Raw genomic sequence first — 21,969 nt, forward strand, 5'->3', positions numbered from 1 at the left:
ACCGGCTATTTTCTGTGTTTCCTCATTAATAAAGTCAAAAATGTCCCCAGAATCAACAGGTGGAGTAACACAGATAATGAAACCTTCTATAAAGCAGTGAGTAGATATTGTTGGAAGACTTTTATTTCAAAGTTTTAGTTATAAAAATGCCACTCCCGCCTTCTCTGTAGGAAGAACAATGCTTTTTTTTTAACATATGTGTGTCAGGGCTCAAGTATTTTGGGGATTTTCAGCACACCAGGATGTAATCAAGCATCTGCTTTACCCCAAAGCACATCACAAGCATTTCTGAATGAAAGTGAAATTACAATAACTGGGTAAAATATTAAAGTTACAAATCCATTTCTGCTTTCAAAAGGACCAGTAACCCCAGGCCACAAACCTCAGTTCCCTGAGTTAGTAACAAAGAATATTCCTATGGAGGTGACAGCTATCAAAAATTACCTCAAGCAACTACTGCATTAATCTTGTTGCAGGGATGCCATTTGTTAGAAAATACATATTTCTATTGTGCAAGCACTAGTGTGTAATCAAAGTATGATTAGAATTTTATTTGTGCAATCTACTAGCAAGGCGACCAATAAGAAGAGGTATGTTTTAATCCTAAAAAACTGTAATTTATTACCAATTAAAGCTGCATGTGTGCGTGTTTGTGTGTGTTAGTCTGTTAAAGCTGCATTCAGGGTTCAGCTGCAAGTGATTATGCAGTTTCTTGTTGCAGATTTAAGCTTTGTTTGCAGATGCTTCTAGATTAAAAACTATTTTAGGGGCTTAATTTTTCCTTTTACAGCAAGTTATACCATGCAGATCTAAGGTCTGTATGCAAGCATACAACCAAATCTGTTATTTAAAACTTAGAAAAATTCAGTTCAAATTGTATGTTCTTATCTTGTTACAGTGCATTCAGGATTATAGCTATATACAATGTTATTTGTACAAAAAAAATGTCAATGCCCATCCCTGGCTTCTTATAAACAAAGTGTACAGGTAGATACATCTTGCAGCAGCACAAAGGCTGAATCCAATATTGCTTTGTTGTGAAACATGACAACTGTGGTCAGAAATGACCTGCCAACACAGTGATTCAGTGTATTCAGACTGCACATGGCTCCGTTCGTCACATCAAAGTGTCTCTCAGGAACAACAGCAAGTTTCAGTGTCATCCTCGGGGGAAGTGTGTCTGAAACAGACGCAGTCCTTAAAGTGTGTCCTCAGTGTGTGTGTGTGTGTGTGTGTGTGTGTGAGTGTCCAGACCGGGGTTAGCTGCTCAGTGTCTCAGCACCATAAAGTGTCCATATTGAGGTGTCCAGTGCACTTTAGGTCTGTCCTCGGGAACCTCCAGATGTGAAGTCATTGAGAGCCTTTGTCAATCAACCAGGAAATGTCTCCAGTCCTGTGACAAAAACCAGCATTTAGACACACACAGATACATGTTTATCAAGGTATGAAGTTCTCCCCACAAGTGGTCAATGTGAGTGAAATGGTAAACAGAAAAAGCTCATATTTGTCCGTACTTGCCAAGCCGTGCTAACATCCTTCAATATTTGTGTGTGCATTATTAGAAATAAAAGACATGAGAGACATGAAGAACAATGCAGTCAAATTAGATAGAAGAGACAAAACAACAACAAATGCAAATACAGCAACATTAAAATGTTGTGACACTTCTTTTGTTTACAGGTCCCATAGTTCCCTAATAATATGATGATGTTATAATAAAGGAACTGATGTGAACTCTAATGTTCTCTGAGGGGACTGTGTGATTTGGTACTCATTACAGGTGAAATTGATTCATTACAATCAATTCCTTGCACAAAACAGACAGTCTTTGTGCAAAAATCTAAAATGTGTCTACAGGCAAGAAATTCAACAAATATTTAGAGTGTAACATTTAAGTATTTATTTATGTAGAAATACCTCCTCTTCACTCTCCATGACAACTGAGCAAGCTCAAACTGCTGATGAAGGCCAAGTGACTCAGCTAAAAGTTGCCGATCAAATCTATTAAGTGGACCTCAAGAATGAACCTTCCATCTCAACATGTCTTCATAAGTTTAAAACACATTAATAACACATTTAACCCTGCCTGTGAATAATGTGCAAAAACAAATGATAACGCATGAATGTTTTATGATGCACAAGATTTGTTCATGTGTGTAATCAAATACAATTATTTATGAAATACTGCATATATATCAAATATATTATTTAGCGCTACATATGCTTCATAAGTTCAAATTGTTGACAAATACATTAATAAACACTTAAAATTGCCCTTATACCTGCATACAACTACATTATAGTGTGTTAAAAGTGTTTATATATGCTTAAACATGCTAAAGAACTATAATTTCCTTGTTCTTTATTAAAAATACAGATAAATTAGTGGGTACTTACTATACTGTCTCAGAACGTTATCTATTTGTCTGCTGTTTTCCCTATAATTAGTACTAATTAGTAATAAACATCCACACAAATTATCTATAAAATAAAGTGTACTATATTAATTAAGCATAGTGTTATTCCTCTCTAGTACTCTGAAGAGAAGCAACAATAAGTCAACTAGTTGGCTTCTATAATACTTTCCATGTGACATGGAACATTTGTCACGTTTTACTTCACAGTAAAGAAAACCCCGAGAAACCTAAAGAACATAACGTCTATTGTAACCGTGACCAGATTTAAGTCTTGGAAGGAGACTTACTCCACATCTCGTTTCTTAATCGTCTTTCCAGACCCTAAGACCTCTGCCACTCGGGACACAATAGGATCATAGTTCATGCTGGCAACAGCAACCACCTCCTCACTCCTATAGATGGGCCAGAGAAACATGAAAAACTATCATTAACATGCACGATAGAAGATTCAAATGAGTTCATAAATACAGTCAGAAAATAACACATGTGGACTGAATATGGATATACTTTACAAATTCCAGTTTATTTCAGATTTGTTGTGAAAAGTGACCTTTACCTGGTATAAAACGCCACAAATCTGAGCTCATCCAGATCTCCTTGTATAATGACATCATCAAATCCATCACCGTAACCTTCACAAAAAATAAATTATATACATACATGCATTTATCAACAGCAAAAAGAAAAACATCCAATTCAGGCATAATTCTTGGTCTTAGATCTTTAACTTTAATTTTACAACTAGGTGGCAGTGTAGTAACTACTGTCAGAACACCATTCAGCTTCTTTTCAACCTCTGATCAGCCACTCCTTAAACTGCAAACTTACCTGCATAGCGTATGGTCTTCCCAAACATGGCTGACCAGAAGTAAGGCACAGTTTTAATCTCAGTGGCTCTGCCCATCATGCTGAGAGCTGCCACTCTTCCTGTCAGTAAGGTTAAAAAAACAAACACCATGTAAATCATCATCACGGCAACTTACAACAGCCTGAGATGTGCAGTCAGGAACCAGCTTTAACACACTCACCGTGCACATGAGCCATTTGCCAGTGAGGGATGTTCACCTTCTTATTGTTGCGTGGCGGGAAAGGAAACGTCACCATGTCTCCTCCAGCGAAGACACCATCAACATTTGTCTGCATCGTCTGGGAGGAAGTTTGAAGCAACACATCAACAAAATGATACAAAATACATGTTCACTTGGCAGCCTATGGCATGCATAAAACTTTGCAGAATACCTTGTTGACAGTGATGAAGCCTTTGGAGTCCATGTGGATGCCGCTTTGTTTTAGGAAGCCTGTTGCAGGAACAGATCCTGCAGGAGTAGAGACACATAAGAGTCTACAGCCATGCACAGCAGCGCTTTGTGCTAAATGCTAATGTCAGCATGCTCAGAATGATAATGCTACTGTAACATGATGATGTAATGTAGGTGTAATATTTGCTATATTCACAGCATGCTACTTTTTGCTAATTAGCACTAAACACAAAGTACAGCTGAGGCTGATGGGAATGTCAATAATTTCGCAGATATTTGGTCATAAAGCAAATTGTTGGTGGCACTAGATGACAAGTCAGGGGATCACAGAAGTTTGGGGACATGATTGAACCTAAATATCACGACAATCCATCCATTAATTGTCCAGACATTACACTCAAAACCTCAGATGTCAACCTCATTCATTGTCTGGGATCATGTGAATGAGATTTTGTGACAATTCATCTGGTAGATGTTGAAATATTTCACAGTATAGGTAAAAACTTTGACCTGCTGGTGGCTCTACAGGAAAAGTCAGGGAAGCACCAATGTCAGTAGGATTCATCCTCTGGGTACCATGAACGTCTGTACAAGATTTCATGATAATCCATCTGAAGGTTGTTGAGATATTTCAGTCATCCCTACAGCTACGCTGCTAACAGTTCGTTGAACATCCGACAACAACCACAAGTCATCCGATAGGAGCTGAACAGTGGAAAGAAGGTACATTTTACATCATCTTTGACATCACCTGCTCCAATGACACACACGTCAGCTCGCAGGACTTTTCCACTCTTCAGTACCACCTCCTTCAGCTGCGTAACAGAAATAAACACAATGTTCAGTCCAAGCACTAGATGTTTATATTGATACAGTTACAGCTTCAACGCTTCTGTTCAGACTTTGAGCTGATGAGCACAAAATTAGTCTTTCAGGCCCTGAAAACATTTTTTTCTATTAGCTCAAGCAATGAGTGATGGAGTCCAACATAAACACAATTTTCTGTTAAATTTAGAACAGTTTTGGTTGCATGACAGTTTTCTCTCTTCAAAATGTAATGACAGTTGTGGGATTGTCTTGATTAGCTTAGAGGTTGAACGTTGAACTGTTAAAATAAATATAAATAATAACTTTGGGATGTTTATTTTTGAACTTTTACTGTGAAGTTTTCTGGGGCTTTAAAATTGCCACGCACGTCAAAACCAGGTGTTTTTAGCCCTTATATTGGTTAATATTCTTGTGGTTCTTATCTGACTCATCTTCATCATAGATTAAATAAGATTTCAGGATAGTGATCTGCTGAGCATCATGTCATGCTGTTTCTCTCACTTTCTGAATACCTGTCCATGATGGCCTATCATCTCTGACACCTCATTCAGCATGTAGAACTTCACCCTGTTTGCTTCAAACAGCTGCAAAGACAAAACACAGTCACAGTAACCGCATAGAAACAGCAGCAGACATCAGCACATAATACTGCTGCATTTTCACATGTCTGCATAATCAATCACTAGTAATTAGGAAATCTACTCTCCCCTTTGGGGTTTACTGATGTATTGACCAGAAAAAAACATGATTTGCATTTTAACTAGTAGGACTTTTTTTCCTCCCAAGGAGAGAGCTGATAATACATTGATACGTCTTCTGAAGATGCTTCATGCTCTGAAAGGCTTGATTTCCCAGGAGTGAGTCCTTACCTTCATTATGGCTTTCCCTACTTTCTCCCCGAGAGCTTTTTTAAAAGGGAGTGACTCAATCCCAATGACGGAGACTGAGTGGGCCTTGTCAGTCAGAGCTGCAGCCACCTCCATACCTGCAAACACAAGAAATACACTACATGCAGTTAAAATGTACGGTAGTAAAGGATAAGTTCACTATTTTTCAAGTCTGTCTTTAAACAATAGTCAAGTGCCCATATGAACATTAAAACAAAAAGAGGGGATTTGATCTTCTAATGGTCAGTAGGAATAGGAGGAATGATTAGAGCAAGAAAAACATGTTTCAATGTTCATTTGGGAACCTGACTGTTGTTTTAAGACAGACTGAATCTTTAACGCTTATTCTTGCATCAAAATATTCTTGTAAATGTGTTTTTCTCACCAACAAAAGATGTTCCCACAATCACAGCGTTCTTGTTGTTGGCCAGCCTCGCTATGCTGTTAGCATCCTCGGGCGTCCTGAGGTGAAACACGTTCCTGACGTCTGTGCCTTTGTAGTTCATAGGTTTGGGTCTGTCCAGCGGGAAATGGAAGCAATCAGATATCAGCTTACTAATGACGCTCACAATGAGAAGAAAAAAATACATATAATTTTTGAAGTTTTTCCTCACTTGCTTCCTGTAGCAATAAAGAGTTTACTGTACTCCATCCTCAAGCCGTCTTCAAAGGTCACAGATCGTGTTTTGACATCAATTGCCACAGCCTGAAGTAAATATTGAGTAACACAGTCATTTAAAGTTGGGCAATTTCCAAAAATAAAAAGTACAAGATAATCTATATTTAATTAAATAATTTAATATATATATCAATAATAAATATATCATTAACCATCAAAGTCTTCACTTCAGATTCTGAGGTCACCACCTCTCACCTCTTTCTCTGTGAACAATTCAATGTCGTGGTCCTGCAGGAAGTCCATGGAGCGTAATCTCAGCTGCTCTGCTGTGCTGTCTAGGGACTGAGGGGTAGCAGATTAGTGCTGAGTCCATCAACAAAAAATATATAAACTAAATTAAAATCAAAATCCCTGAATCCAAAAACAATCTGCCGACAATTTCAGGGTCAAACAAAAACAGTCTGAGAATGTTACAGTCTGAACATTACAACTGAAAAAGGGCTGCAACTAAAGATTATTTACATTATTGATTAATGTTTTAGTTTATAAAATGTCAGAAGAAAGTGAAAAATGCCGTCATACGTTCCCAAAACCTAAGATAACACATTCAAAAGTGTTTGATTCAGCTATAAGTCCAAATGCCCCAAAATATTTATTATATTCATGTCTGACAAACATTTTTGTTCTGACAAACTAAGAATTTTTGCTTTAAAAATGATTGAAATGATTATTTGATTATCTAAATAGATGCCAACTAATTGATTAATCAATTAATTGTTTCAGCTCTAAACTGAAATGACTGTTAACCCTGAAATCTGTAACTATGATGATGCATCTGGAAAACTGAGTGCAACCATTTAAAATCATCCATGATCGTGATGGAGACTGAATAAATAAAGCTCTCCATGGCAGAGAGCTGCATCCTCTTTGATTCAGTTGTGAACGTTTACTCCTGCACACATCGCTTTCCTCAAAGCTTTGCTGCTGTGAAGTGTAGCTGCTCCCCAAAGAGCTCCTGTTTTAGCACCACTGACCAAAGCGGCACCTCTGCAGTCTGTTATGTAACTTTGTTGGCAGATTCAGTTCTGTCTCAGTTTATGTGGTCAGGGTCTGTGTACAAACCTTACTCAGTTTAGGCCTGTCATATGGAGGATGTCTGTCCATGGTGCACATGACGATGCGATCGGTGAAGCCCTCTTGCCTCAGTGTCTCTGCACACACCAGAGCTGCTGGACCTGCGGACAAATCCACCACAAAAGAGGAACATAACTGTGAAAATGAGAAAGTGAGAGGAAGATCCTGCATGATGAAATGACGGACAATAACGCCCTGACCTGAGCCGATGATGAGAACATGGCTGAAGCCCGTGCTGGAGTTAATGACTGCTGAACATCGGGCCATGGGCTTTGACCTTTTCTGTGACTGAAGAGCCTGGAAATGTTTAAAAGATCAATCAATCAGGCGGTCAGTTTATTCCCCTGCATAAATTCTCCACATTCTTGCAGGTTTCTCTTCTTGTTACCTGCTTGTTTGCACGAATGATGACCTTGTCCTTTTCAACTCTGACCTGGAGCAAACAGACATGAGCGATGTGTACACTTTTTGACGGTGCTTAGAGACATGATAAGGCAGGAAATGTGTTAACAGACAGCACCAGCGGGGAAGGTCACCTGGAAGGTAGGCAGGCTGTCCAACCCGGGGAAGTCCTCAATGTCTCCTGTTGCAATGTTGAAACATGCACCGTGCCAGGGACAGCGCACGTGTCCTTTTGACAGCACACCTGTAACGACAGACATGTCCTTTTCAGCTCAGATGAAAGTCAAATGTATCATACTATCTATTATTAATAATGTTAAAATTGTAACTGAAGATAAATGATTCACCTTTGACCAGGGGTGCTCCGTAGTGAGGACACTTGTGGCCCATGGCTGAGAACTCCCCATGTTCTTTGATCAATAAAGCTCTGCCACTTCCCAAGTCCACCTCTCGCATCCTGTAACAAAAAAAACAAAAAGAGTGTGTTCATAACGGTTCAAAATATAAGGAAACAGATTTGACTTCAGCTACTTGGATGAAAACTGTCAGGGATGATGTCAGTTTATAGCAGATTTATTTGTATTGGCGTATACTTTATGTCATAGCACAGAAATGCCAGAGAAATATTTGAGTTAATTTAGAAACAGTGTCTGCGTTACATAGTTTGTCCACTAGGGGGCACTGACATGTTTATTTTTTATGAGTGAATGTCCTGCTCCTACATGTCTTGGTCACAAAGCTGTAAAAAAATCATTTAAAGGTCCAGTGAGTAAGATTTAGTGGTATCTAGTGATGAGGTTACAGATTGGAACCAAATGAATAGCCCTCCCCTTCCAAACGTGTAGGAGAACTTCCAATGGCTGCAAAACTTGCAAAAAATGCGAAAGGCCCTCTCTAGAGCCAGTATTTGGTTTGTCCGTTCTAGGTTATTGTAGAAACTTGGCGGTGCAACATAGCAGACTCCATAGAAGAGGACTCACTTCCTATGTAGATACAAAGGGCTCATTCTAAAGTAATGAAACACAATGATTCTTATTTTCAGGTGATTATACACTAATTAAAACATATTTATGAAGATTTTATTCCATTTCTGCCAAGTCCACACCACTAGCTGCCACTAAATTCTACATACTGCACCTTTAAGGGAACCTTATAAAACATATTTTTTATTCCTTGTATTTATTTGTAAAAAAATGCATATCAATATATATCGGTTACCATCAGAACACATCAGGACTACGTTTACATGCGTGAATCTAGCAGGTAAATCTGCCTACAGACTCTTGTATCAACAATGACCCAAATATATTATTTTTTTATTAATATTTTTAAATTAAAACACTAAAAATAACAGTGGTGGATGTAACCATACTTATATGTATTCTTGATATCTGCAATAACAATAGCAATCCCGTGCTGAAGCAGCATCTCTAGTGGCAATGTGGAAATTTTTAGTAAGATCCCTTTAATTTGCATGTTTCATTAAAGCAAGACTATGTAAACTTGAATTCATAAGTATTCATTAAACAAACCTTCAGGGGTTTGTTTTGCCACTGCAGCCTTACTGGTCTGGTATGACTGGTTGCTTGTGATTCCTAATGTTAGCAAAGCTTAAATGGATATTGTAGCTGACATCAGTTCACTAACTTTATGGCTATTATCATACATACAGTCTTTAGTATTTGGCCCATAATTGTAACTTTTGGCTGCTGCTCAGCAAAAGTTATAGTCTGGCTTTAAGATTTAATTTTACAGTTGAAGACTTTCAGATGCTCTAAAATACTGCAAACACATTTATCACCTCTGTACTGCAATTTCTTGTTACCAACCAGCCGACACATACGCTGATATAGATAAATCTCTGATGAGATCATAAAGGAAAAATCAGTTTTACTATGTTTTAGTGTAACCATGTGAACTAATATCCTTCTGGATTCTTGAGCTCTGTTGGTTCTACTATGTTTTTCAGTGGGTCGTCTTTGAAATGATGATGGTTTGTATGATGTGTATCACAACAGCTTCTTGACCTCAGCACATGTGTGTAGAAGTAAGACAATAAATTTTACTAACTGTCCATTTTCCAGATCTTTGACATGACAGACGGAGGCCTCCACGTAGTCCCGTGGTTTGTGGTAGAGGGGCAGCGGTGTGGAGTCGTCATCAGAGCCGTGTCCCAGGGCCCCATTAGGTCTGCAGTCAGCAAAGGGACTCGCTTTGCCATTAGGTGACAGCCCGTCCACCTCTTTTTCTTTTTCCAGGAGAGAGAGTTCCACTTTAACTTCAACTGCACAACACAGACACGTCTCCTCAGAAGAAGTTTGAAAATATATCAACAAAAACACGCAGCACAATCTCTAAGAGTCGTATTAGCAGTAGAATAAACCAGTAAATGAATTATTGATGCTACCAATCAGCAGCGAATTGCATCATTTCTATACTTGTCTTTGTTTTTTTTACTGTCCTCCTCCAATGCTTTGGAAGAATAATTTGAGAGAGACATCTACGACTTTGGGACAAATTGAGTTTGACAATTCCACAACTGGAACAAATGAAAGCAGGAAGCAGGTGAATGGAGAAGTTTGTGAAGGCAACCTTGACTTCTTTCTTTTCTTTTCTTTTCTTTTCCATTTTTCTAGTATTTTTTACCTGGTGATTCCAGTCAGTTAATAATATAAAAAATGGCAGATGTTCAAGTATTAAACATTCAACATAAATCCAGGTTTCCCATGTGCTATTAAACGCCCACATCTGTCTTCTAAATCAGTCATGCAGCATCAGTTTTACTGGTGATATAATCCACAATAATAGAGACAGAGTCACTAAATAAAAACTGTCGACACATTGCTGATTCACCTTTTCATCAAAATGGACTTAGTAAGGTGGAAAACATGACTTTGACAGAGTAACAATGCCTTTAAATTCCATATAACATTCCCCCAAATGATCAAATTTCCATAAAGGAAACTGACATAGACACAAAACAACAATTAAGTACAGCTTAGGTTTGTGACCATTTTCAGTTTTGCTACTTTTCTAAATATATGCAGTTGAGAAAGCAGAACTGTAACAGAGTGCGGTTCATTCATCTGTCTTTTCTATCTCGTTTTCTTTGATGACATCTGATGCGCGGCTGTTTGGGTTTATATTTCAGAGCATTAAGAAATGGTTGTGTAACCCTTTTTCACTGCAGCAGGCTTTATCTGTTCGGCTGGAAAAATGTGCTGATCATCCGGTTCTTACACAGTAATCTGGCTGGAATTTTCTCCCGCTGTGCGAGTCTTAATTAAAATCGATGGAAAATCATAATAGTGAGTGCAATTGCCGGAGAAAAAGAAAGAGAAAGCTTTCCAGAGTTTAAGAGAATCTCTAGATGCTGCTGTAATAACTGTGGTTGAACGAGACATCACTGCACTGACGCTGAATTTGATCGGTGCTAAAAAAAAAAAACAGAACACATAACAAAGTATTTCATCTGTATGTTTTCAGCCAGAGATTTAACACAAACATGTTATCAATTTATGAGTAAGTACAAGGTGTTTTGAGCCTTATGTATAATTTTACAGTATTTGTAACTTCTCTGTATTTCTTCATATTTTATGCCAATGAAGACGGTAGTGTGTCATATTTACAGGGTCTGCTTCACGTTTACTGTACATTTACTTAAATGTATCACTTTATATTCACTTTATATTCAGAATTCAGTCTTCAGAATGGGCTTCACTTATATTCTGTTAAAAGATTTCAATTATATGTTTTTCATATTAATGCTAAGACTGTGATTTTAAGACCTGTACGTGACTGCAGTTGTTGTCAGCTTTGGAGGAACTTTTGTTGCTGGACAGCTTCAGCTTCATCAGCTCCCTGATTTAATTACTAATTAATTAACCAGTTCAGTTCCAGCACTGAGCAGTGAATCATTCTCCACATATGCCTGTAGGTGTTAACATCTGGTACAGTGCATCAGACTCTCTGCTCTATCCATCTTTAGTGCTGTGATTTATTGTATATAGGGCTGCAGTTAACCATTATTTTTGTTATCAATTAATCTTTAAATTCTGTAAAATGTCATCACAATTTCCCCAAACTTACTTTAACATATTTGAAAATATTGTTTTATTTGACTAAAAGTCCAAAACCCCAAAATATTCAGTTTATTTTCATTTTTGTTCTGACAAACAAAGTACTTTTGCAGTAAAAACAAAAACGACAATTTGATTATCTAAATAAACTCAAATATGTAGTCATTTCAACCCTGACAAAGTACCACTGAATCATAAACCACTGAGCTGTTCTGCCATTTCCTTTCTTGCCCAAATATAACTTTACTGTTGCCAAGTTAACAATCACAAGTCACACAAAATGTAGAACATTTTTCAGATAAGACTGAGCCTTCAGTCTCTGCAGTCTCTGCCTGTGGGGGATATTGGACTGCTTTATGCTTTATTCACCACATCTTTCAGCAAAGTAAAATCACAGCACACTGTAACTCAGCAATCTAAAATAAGACTTGAAATATCCATATTTATTTGAAGGATTAATTCTATATTAAATCGTTTGAATATTTACACCTTTTTTTAACCACATTTATGATTACAGGCATATTTTCAAAAGAACATTACGTACATGAGTCTCTTTACATACATGTACGTTGACGTGTCTGTAAAGAGATTCATGTTCTGTTTGTGAGATCTAACCCTCACTTTATGGCAGAGATGTTTTAGAATCCAATAAAAACATTTTATAGGATTAAAAAATATAGTTTTTCAATATTTTTTTACAGATTTTTTTGTTATTATAATGTTGGAGAACTGATTTTTAGCAAATTTTTAAAGCAAGGAATGTGATTTATTAATAGCGTTCTTAAATAATGTTTGGCTTATACTCTCATACATGGTTGTCCATGCTCTTCTGATAGCAGTTCATCCAGAAATATGCATGAATAGGACAAAAAACTGTAGTATGAAAACAACTGTTCTGCTCCTGATAACATTAAGCACAGCTACTAGTCAAGTCAAGCTAGAAATGACGACATAACGACTTGGAAAAGAGAGATAATGTGAAGATAAACTAAAAAAGTTTTCACTGTTGTCAAAAGTCTCCTTGGTGGCTTTTTAAGCACCATACTTATGTAAATATGTAAAATATGAATATAATATAAACAACTGTTTTAAGTTTTTGACATTCTTAAAAACTTTCCAACATGGTAAAAGACGATTTGAATAGATATTTTAGTTAAGTTTGTTTTGTCATCAATTATTAGTAATTGGAGGTCCAACTAATTAGTCCTGACAGTCAGAGGCAGCTGTTTTGTTTTATATATACAAACAACTGGTCCCTTTTCCTTCTCACTTTGCCTCCAACACATGATGCATTCAGCAGATGATTTAATCTAAGAGCTTTTGCTTCTCCACGCAGACGAATGAGAACATTGTGTGACTATCACCTATAAGACAGCAATGAACTAACCTCTCCATAAGGCCAGCAATGCAAACACTGAAATGGATCAACACACAGTGTCAAATTTTCATATTCATGTCTCAGTATGTAATCCTCTTGACCAAGATGCCACAGAGAGCATTAAAATTCCTGCTCCACAAAACACTACACTGCAAACAGAGGAGGCTGGATAGCAGAGGACACGTATAACAGGATTTGGAGGCAGTAGGTGGCTTTGAAAAGGATTCAAACTGAACAAACTGTCCCAAAAATGTATTTTTCAAAATCTACTTGTTCATTTCCAATAACGGCAGTAAAGCAAACACTGGTCTCTCCACAGAGAACAGAACAATAAATAGCTTCATTGCTATTGTAAGAAAAATAAAAACTGGATGGATAGAGTGTACGACAAATATATATCAAATCCATGGACTTAACCTTTACTGCTGTATATTTTTCACTCAGACTGCAACATTAAAAACAGAAATGGAAGAGAAGACACTTTCTTCTTCACACTGAGCGTTCTTCATATTTAACATTAATATTCATCAGATTTACTCTTTCATCTCTAAACACATAAACTGTCCAGATTCTGCTGGAAATGACAAAATAGCATCTATAGCATCTATGTAATGCAATTCAGTAAAACAAGAACCCAAACAAACCAACGTCTCTATGATTTAATCTCAACTACATAATGTTCCTGTTATTTTGTTCTCCGTCTATAGCTGAGGGTGCTCTGAAGAGTTTTGTCTTCAAAAAGTTGCTGTTTTTCTTTGTTGTTGTATATTTTCTTTCAGACTAAACTAAACTACTCAGGTTGAGAGAGTGAGACAGCACAGAAAAATTATTTGGTTACCTGGTTTGGGTTTGGAGAAGCATCCTCCCATGATGGGCCAAGGATTGAGGGACACTGAGGGAGAGGGAGGGAGGGGGGAGGAGAGGTGGTAGGGGGGTAGGGGAGGCGGGGGTGGGAGTGCAGTCAGATCCTCGGGCTGGGCTGCCTGGTCGGGAGGTAACAATAACACAGAACTGGGGGTACGAGAACCTGCAGGTCCAGGCCAGCCATCGCACACGTCAGCCCTTCCACATAATCTGCACGAGACAGAAGAAACGATAGCATCAGCAACACTCCAGCTACACACATGTGATAACAACATGAATGCTTTTGTCATTATATAAGAGATTGATAAAGAAATTCAATAGACTCCTGGTTTGTTTTGTTGCTCAGCAGCTTTTAAAGATGGTTTTGAAGACTTAACAGTCTCAGCAGAACATTTACAAGATTGTCAACAGTTCTTTTTTTATTGTTGTGGGTCTTCTAATCCATCATAGTCAGAGTGTGTTTGTGTTATTTATCAGTAAAAACTGTCTGATGTTGCCCTGTTGTGACTGAATGAGTCAGGATTTAAGTGCTGGGGAGAGCAAGCCAAATTGTTTCCTGTGTGTGTGTCTATGTAACATATTAGTGCTTGTAGAAAGAGAAGCAATAGTGTTAATTGGGAACATTTCCACACACATTGTCACCTTTGTTCATGCATATTGCATGGGAAAGCGTTAAATATTAACAGCACTCCGATACCTATTAACTTTCTCGTCACACTGCGCCTTAAAGGGAAGCAAGGGGCCCCTTGAGTCTCAAAATCCCCCTTGTTTTGTTGCCACGTTGCCCTCACATTTCTGCCAGCTCTGGTATTTCACCCAAACGTACAGTTGTTAACTCACAGAGATTCACGTCGGCTGCTGTGAATCACAACAGGACAGCAGGTGTATCACTCAACGTGGTGCAATCCATCACCAAATTATCCTTTTGAGGTACAACCAAAAGGACTGCTTGATATTCTGAGCACATCTTAATGTCCTTGAACTTCAGAGAAAAAAAAGTGCACAGAGTTGAATGGAGCGCTGCTTAGCAAAGTTCCAGAGAACAAACGAGAAATGGAAAGATCTCCTCCGACTGCTCACAGCTCTGCAGCTGAGGTTGAGTTGTTGTATCTAAAACTATGAGTTTATTTGCAGTGGTGGAAAGTAACTTACTCAAGTGCTGTACTTAAGTAAAAATGTGAAGTAATTATTACTTGAGTATATCTCTTTCATGCTACTGTCATGCTTATATCACAGAGGAAAATATTGCATTTTTGGCCCCACTACATTTATTTGACAGATATAGCAGCTAGTTACTATTCAGATTCAAATTTTACATTAATAAACATGAGATAAGATTATAAAATACAATGATTTGTTAAAGATTCAGTCAGAGACTTGTTGGTTTGTGACCCCTTTACAAAAAAGACTGATTTCCCCTTTAACTTCTCAGATGGTTTTTCATTTAAAAAGCAGTCTGAGTCCTCAAAAAGTATCCAGTATTTCATAAAAGAGCACCACTGTGAAATATTAAATCAAAATACAGTACAAAAATAATTTCAAGTCAAAGATGATTTTTGGCTCAATATCTTGTCAGTCTTTCCAAATTGAGCATCCTTCCAAAGTGGAAAAGCCTCTTTTTGATCTCTATTCCGGCACACATTTATGTGCCAAGCACTTACATTTCCCTGCATTCAGGTAACAACCATGCTAACACAGCAGAGTCTTTGATGTTGTGAAGAGCAGCAGCGTCACACTAAAATAAAGAGATATCCAATCACTTCCCAAAGAGAGAGTCTATTTATGAAGGCTTCTCCTTCACATGTTGCCCCTTTAATAATTTGTTACAACTTGAAAATTTGATAAACAACAAATTGGACCGGAGTTCCAGCAAGCCTGGGATATTTTGTGCAAAACTAAAGTAGGTTAAGCAGATTTGGTCCTCACAACATATGACGCAGATCCCGTTCTCTCACTGTTGGGCCTGTCCCCAAGCAGTGCTAATAATCCTCCCTGCAAACAAGCTGTCAGTTTCACTCACTTCCCTACAAATGTAATACCTGTTACTGGAATGCTGGGGCAGAATTAGCAAATGCAGCTCCTGGTTGGTGGTGAGGAGGCCAATCTATAAACTGACTGCGACTGAAAAAAAGCAGGAATGTTGAGTGCCAAGTGCCTGTGCTCTGACGCTTACATCCATCACTCAGAACTGGAATCAGCCTTCCACAAACTGGCGCTCTCATATTAAAACAGGGGTGTTATTGCTGTACACAGATGAAAACGCCTCAGTCTGTCATGCAGAGATTTATTGTCCCATATTCCTTTCAGCCAAACCAGATGCCCGCCACTACACATCAGCAGCAGAGGAACAGATGCTGTGACATCCATATGCAGTACTAACAGTGGATATTTAATTATAAAATATATATTATTTTACAGCAGTTAATAGGCCCTGGCACAATTCATGAAGACTGGAAATTTGCAGCAGCACTTATAAATAAAAGAAGAGCTCATTTTCTTCCAAACAAACCAAATCAGTGGTCTCAGTTTCATTCAAACACTTGTTTGGCAGGTGTGTTAGCCTGTGGTTAACGATTAGGGCGCTCTGATCCTCGTCTGATAAAGGACAAGAGCTCACAGCAGTCTAACCGCACACTTAAATATTTGCCCACACCTCTTTCCCTCACTTCTCCTGGTTTGTGAAATACAAGATAAGCAGGAGGATTCATCCCCCCGGATTGCGTAAACCGTAGTGTTGAGCAAAAGCGCTGTTAGTGGTTATTTATTTTTGTTGACTGTTGGCTTAACAACAAGTTCAATGTAGGGACAAGAGGATGTAAACTGAGAGTTTAAATGCTTGATATTTTTGGTATTTCTGCCTTTGTCATTTTGATAATGGAAAGAGACAGGCGGGATAGGAGAGGTAAAGACAAGTGTCCTTGGACAACATACACCAACAGAGTCACCAGGTTGCCCAACAACATGACAAAAAGCTTGACTGACTTCTGTTTATTCCTGTAGTTACATCTCTTACTCTGTAATAGAATAGAAAGGATCCCCATTAAGAAGCTCCTTTCTGTGAAAAGTCCAAAGTTTTCTTGTAGATAAATGTTACATGTTACAGTTACAATCAGGAGAACTGACAACAACTCCATATGGTTCTAAACAATTCATGGCTAAAACAAAGTGATATAATCCTGAATGTCTGAACTATGTTTTTACTGTGAGCAGTCACAGAGGTCACATACTTAAGCTTTTGATGGAATTCAAAAACAAACCCCAAGTGTTTAAGGTAATGCATACATGCCACGTGGCTCAAGAAAACAAAGATTATACCGTCATTCAGCATTGTTCAGTGTTCAGTTAGCATCACTTTATCCGCTTTGTCATGAAAAAGCACCTAAACTTTACATTCTGTGTGTTGTATTCTTCTGTAAAGTTGGATAACATTATGGCACTGCGGACTCGTATTAGGATAACTTGCTGCTGCTTTGAGCGATAACCTCTCCATGATGTCATGGAAAACTAGAATTGTGGTTTACTACAGTGGAGCTGAGCCTCCATACAACAATTTTGCAATGGACCAGTTTCTCAGCACACACACACACACATTAGTTCCTGTCAAAACCAGTTGAGACATGTAACCTCAACATTTTAAAGAGCTACTGATGTGTCCTGACTATTAAACACTCAATCAGCCCTTTAAGGGAGTGTTTTGATCTGGTTCTTTCTCACGTGTGTGTGTAGCAGATTTTCATTCACTGATCCATGAATTGAAATCTGTTATGAACTGTAGCTCTGTGGGGGGTTTTTCTACTGTGATTTCAATAAATATACTGCACCACTGGTTCTCCAGAGCAGAGCAAACAACTTCCATACAAGTACTGTACTGTATTGTATTTAATGTGGCCACAGTGTACCAATGCAGGCAAAAATCCACTTAAAGAAACAAGTCAGAGCATCACAACATTAACATCCTATTAGAAAGTCACAACACTGAATCATGTCAAATGAATACATCAGCTTACCAAAGCCAGCGGTGTGCATGGAGCAGGTGCACTGAGATCCAGTCAAACTCCCTGGTGCTCAGCTTCCCCTGCGGAGCACGGTAGCATATTAGCACCAGTCCCCTAACAATCCCTGTCCCTCTCCGGGATTGGCTCTCTCCACTGGAGTACTCCCAGTCTGTGTGTCCCTCTGTACCCTCCTGCGCTCTCCTCTTCTCCCTCTTGATGCAGCAGAGGCTCTGGTGTGTGTGTGTATGTGTGTGTATGTGTGTGTATGTGTGTGTGTGTGTGTGTGTGTGTGTGCGTGTGTGTGTGTGTGAGCCCCCTCCAGCAGCAGACTGAGCCGACCGGTCGTGGGAGTTGCTCTCTTTCGCTGGTCGAGCCTGCAAATGCAGCACGGAGGACCTTTGCCAGTTTCTCAGCTGTATGCAGTATTGATGGAGTTGCTGAGGGGATGCTAACACAGCATGAATTCTCACCGTCCCCTGCTCTCCCCCTCCCACCCCTGCTCTCTCTTTCCCAAACACATCCACACACACACACACCCACACTCTCTCTCTCTCTCTCATAGAGGCTGCTTGCTTTTCTGTTCAGATCCTTTCAGCCTCGCCTTCAGATGTCAAAGACCTGAATTGCCAGTTAAGCCAGATCAAAGACTTGCTGCCCTCCCCACTGGTCTGACTGCCCACTTATCACACTGCCTGCTTACTGTGCATGCATGCTGCTGCTTAAGGAGTATGTTGTTAAAACTTACCACTTTTATTACATTTATCCCGACCACCAGGAGACATACTCTTCAGACTGCAGCACATTATAAACACTGAAACAGCTCTTACTATACAATAGCATGTGTGTGTGTGTGTGTGGGTGTGTGTGTGTGTGTGTGTGTGTGTGTGTGCTACTGTCCTACACTTCTTTCAGTCAGTGCAGCATAGGGAGAATGAGTCAAAGTGCAGTCGGTGCAGTAAATCCCAGTTTCAGTCAGGGGGGTAGTGGTGGTGGTGGAGCAGGATTAAAAAGGTATACACTGAGTCTTATAGAAATGAGCTCTCAACATATTTCCATTCCTTATGCTCCCACTGTGGGAGGAACTGTGCCTCCCTTTTAACCAACTGCAGGGAACAAAGTAATTCACCTGATAGTCTCAGATTCCTTTCTATGGAAATGACGGCAGCATGGATGATGATCAGGATGCAGCACAGATAACCTTTACAGAAAGCTAAAATGTCCATGAATGGGCTTGGTGCACTGATACATCAATCATTGTACTTTCTGTCTGTTGGGCTACTTGATATGCAGGGAAGTGAACTGTACATGTCATGTATATTCACTGTGCTAATCTCTCATTCATGTGTTTCCTCTTTGTGTGCGTTGTTGTAATTATTTATGGTGCCTGTTGGCTTGTTTTCTTTTGCACTGGAACTGGAGTATCTATCTAAAAAGATACTAAATCTGCTGTACTTCAGTTAATCAGATGAAACAGATTCCTTCTTTTTTTGTGGCTGCAGTGTGCTGACAGCTGACATGTGCACATGTGTCTGTGTGTTTTTGTTACTCTCTGCATGTGTTCGGGTACATGTATGGGTGTAATTGAGAGTAGGGGGTGTGCACGTGCACAACGAGATGACTGATCAGGCTCTCCCAGCCCGCAGAGAGGGCAGCCTTACATCACTGATACATCACTCTGTTTAATTGAATTACAGGGGGATTCTCATCTGCAGGGGCCAGGGAGAACTGCAGCATCAAAAAAGCCAGATTAAGGGAGGTTAGAGGAGTCAATGAATCATTCATGGGCTAAAATATAAAATCATACCCTGCAAAAATATTAATGTCAGCTGTTACGGTAGATTCAACCCGAATGGTAATAAGATCTAAGCATCAGCTAAGAAAATGAGCATCAAAAAATAGGACTAAAAGTATCCAAATCTATTGTAATCATCACATTGTACAGCAGTGTACCAAAGCCAAATTGTCTGTTAAAGACTAAGACAACCTGGTGGTGTCCAGTCCCTCCCCTAAACTAAATTCAACACACAATAGCTGCAGCACTGGAATGAAACTCTTATCAAACTATTCACTTCTTCCCTGACAGTGGGCTCAGAGACCCTACCATAATATGGTACTTATGACTTTACTTCCACCATCTAGCACATTTAATTAGTAGCTACTGTGTTGAAAGTTTGAAATCTTACTCTTCAAACGACACTATAAAGTCCAAATTCAACAGAAATTCAACCACAACTGTAATGTTCACAGATTACGTTACTCTGGTACACTGACTTTTCAGAAAGCATGAATAACTTTGATTTAATCGTTGTCTGGTGTCTGTTATATTAAAACACCTGTCAATCAATTTGGGAGTCAGTCCTTCAGTTTGGATCCGAGATTATTGTTTAAGTCAAGGTTTGCTTTTTGCACCTGTAGAATCTTCAACAGTCTCAGCTAAATATTAAGTTAGTTAAGGTTATCTTTCACCTATTATTATTCTGTTGTGGTGTTTCTATTTATATTTCAGTCAGACTTCTATTATAGATTTTTAAGGAATCTGAAAAATGAATGACTGAAGTTGCTTATGAGTCATTGTCTCACATTATTTTAATAGTTTGCGAAAGCTTTTCCACTCATCACAGTTGCATCACCTGATGTGGACAATCTCTATAGTTAATGAATACAAATTACAGAACGGTATTTGATACTTTTGGTAAGAAAACTGACTTATAAATTAACAAATAAAACACAAAGAGCCATGTAGCTTTCAAGTTACTTTAGTCAGAAATTTGTTGTTCTTGTTCATCAGTGTGACACAAATAGAGCTACTGAAATATTTCACATGTAATTTGCTGATCTCATCACTCAAGTCCGCAGGCTGACAGGCTTCCATATCAAGTACATATATGTGCAGGTAAGACACATTTTACAATAAGAGATTTATAAAACCTCAGTCTTCAGGTAGTGCTGCGTCCTGTGCTTCACCTGCGGGCTGTTCGGCACACTTGGTGGCTGCTGGTCGAAGTCTCCCATGCACACAGCAACAAAGAAGAGGGTCCCTCCGATGATCAGTGCCAACCCTCCAAACCATCCAGAGAACATCGCCTCTCCATACTCCCAGCGTGGCATCACATCAGGAAAACCCTCGTTCCAGAAGTCAACCACAGTCGTATAGGCCACAATAGAGACAGGAGCCAGAGTAGTGAGCCCTGACACCCAGGACAGCACCCCGGCGAGGATGAGGAGCCCTCTCCTCAGGTGAGGTTGGCCCAAACACATCTCAACCCCCTCCAGTCCCGGAAAGGCAACCAGCAAAGCTAAACCTCCGGTGCCTAAGGACACTGACATGAGCACCCTGGAGATCTGCAGGTCCATAGGCAGTCCCAGGACAGACTCATAGGCCTTGCACTGCACTCCCACCTCCTCAGTGTAGAGGCAGGTGTGCCACAGTCCAGAATACCAGTTCTCCACTTCGTTCAGGTCAGAGTTCATTGTCTTCCACAGTGGGAGGAAGGTGGTGACCAAAGAGGTGACCAAACCCCCGAACGTCACAAAGACAGCAGTCCTCTGCATCATTTTAGTTGTCAGAAAAACCATCTTCTGCCTCTGTTGATGACACACATACACACTCTGTGCTGCAGCCTCTGCTCAGCCCTGCAGGTCTGAGGAACAGGTCAGGAGATCCAGAGTGGCTCTGAAGCCGTCCCACCTGCTGAGGTAGCAGGACCGACCCGGCCAGCCCACTTATTCAGGATCCTTAATAAAAAAGCACCAGATAAGTGGGAGATAATCCAGGACCGTGGCATGACAACAGACATACTGTTTTGTTCCAGTGTTCAATATCGCAGCGAACAATGAACACTCTTTTTAGATGAAACCCAGTATGTCCAATGGGATTCTGGGCTGTGAGTGCACAAGTAGACTTAAATGAATGAAACATGAGCAAGCTGTGCACAGGGGAACATACAAAAAAAACAAAGAATAATTAAAAGATACCCAAGGGATGACTATAATAGCCTGTTCCTGTGCAGCTGTGATATTCAGTCCATCTTTTAAAGTTGTAATTATTTCAGATGAAACATTTCACAAGTGTCACTGATGTGACTCACTGATGAGGCATTGTTTTAG

The 21,969-nt window shown here is 39.3% G+C and overlaps 2 protein-coding genes across 2 annotated transcripts; both read right to left on the minus strand.

Moving 5' to 3' along the window:
- Window positions 1-101: 101 nt before the first annotated feature.
- On the minus strand, window positions 102-14,051 carry LOC137171555 (apoptosis-inducing factor 3). Its single transcript, XM_067575564.1, has 20 exons — window positions 14,031-14,051; window positions 13,842-13,986; window positions 9,617-9,830; window positions 7,894-8,003; window positions 7,681-7,790; window positions 7,533-7,577; window positions 7,345-7,441; window positions 7,133-7,245; window positions 6,266-6,352; window positions 6,006-6,097; window positions 5,777-5,907; window positions 5,374-5,489; window positions 5,017-5,088; window positions 4,428-4,491; window positions 3,657-3,733; window positions 3,446-3,563; window positions 3,246-3,344; window positions 2,974-3,049; window positions 2,705-2,809; window positions 102-1,393 (listed from the first exon to the last, which is right to left on the minus strand). Exons 1-20 carry the CDS (start codon window positions 14,049-14,051, stop codon window positions 1,351-1,353), a joined length of 1,935 nt encoding a protein of 644 aa, XP_067431665.1. The 3' UTR covers window positions 102-1,350.
- Window positions 14,052-20,764: 6,713 nt separating this feature from the next.
- Window positions 20,765-21,566, minus strand: cldn26 (claudin 26). Its single transcript, XM_067576465.1, has one exon. The coding sequence runs from the start codon at window positions 21,436-21,438 to the stop codon at window positions 20,782-20,784; it is 657 nt and encodes a 218-aa protein (XP_067432566.1). The 5' UTR covers window positions 21,439-21,566; the 3' UTR covers window positions 20,765-20,781.
- Window positions 21,567-21,969: the final 403 nt, after the last annotated feature.

Source organism: Thunnus thynnus, chromosome 2 (assembly GCF_963924715.1).
Source record: "Thunnus thynnus chromosome 2, fThuThy2.1, whole genome shotgun sequence".
Taxonomy (NCBI): Eukaryota; Metazoa; Chordata; class Actinopteri; order Scombriformes; family Scombridae; genus Thunnus; species Thunnus thynnus.

What these genes read in the sequence shown, in the direction of transcription:
- LOC137171555 (XM_067575564.1), bottom strand. Translation starts at nt 14,051, where the DNA reads ATGGCTGGCCTGGACCTGCAG. An exon ending in ACAGGCCTAAACTGAGTAAG is followed by an intron (nt 6,353 to 7,132) that starts GTTTGTACACAG and finishes GCTACCCCTCAG; the next exon opens with TCCCTAGACAGCACAGCAGA. An exon ending in TGATAGGCCATCATGGACAG is followed by an intron (nt 4,492 to 5,016) that starts GTATTCAGAAAG and finishes TCTGTTACGCAG; the next exon opens with CTGAAGGAGGTGGTACTGAA.
- cldn26 (XM_067576465.1), bottom strand. Translation starts at nt 21,438, where the DNA reads ATGGTTTTTCTGACAACTAAAATGATGCAGAGGACTGCTGTCTTTGTG.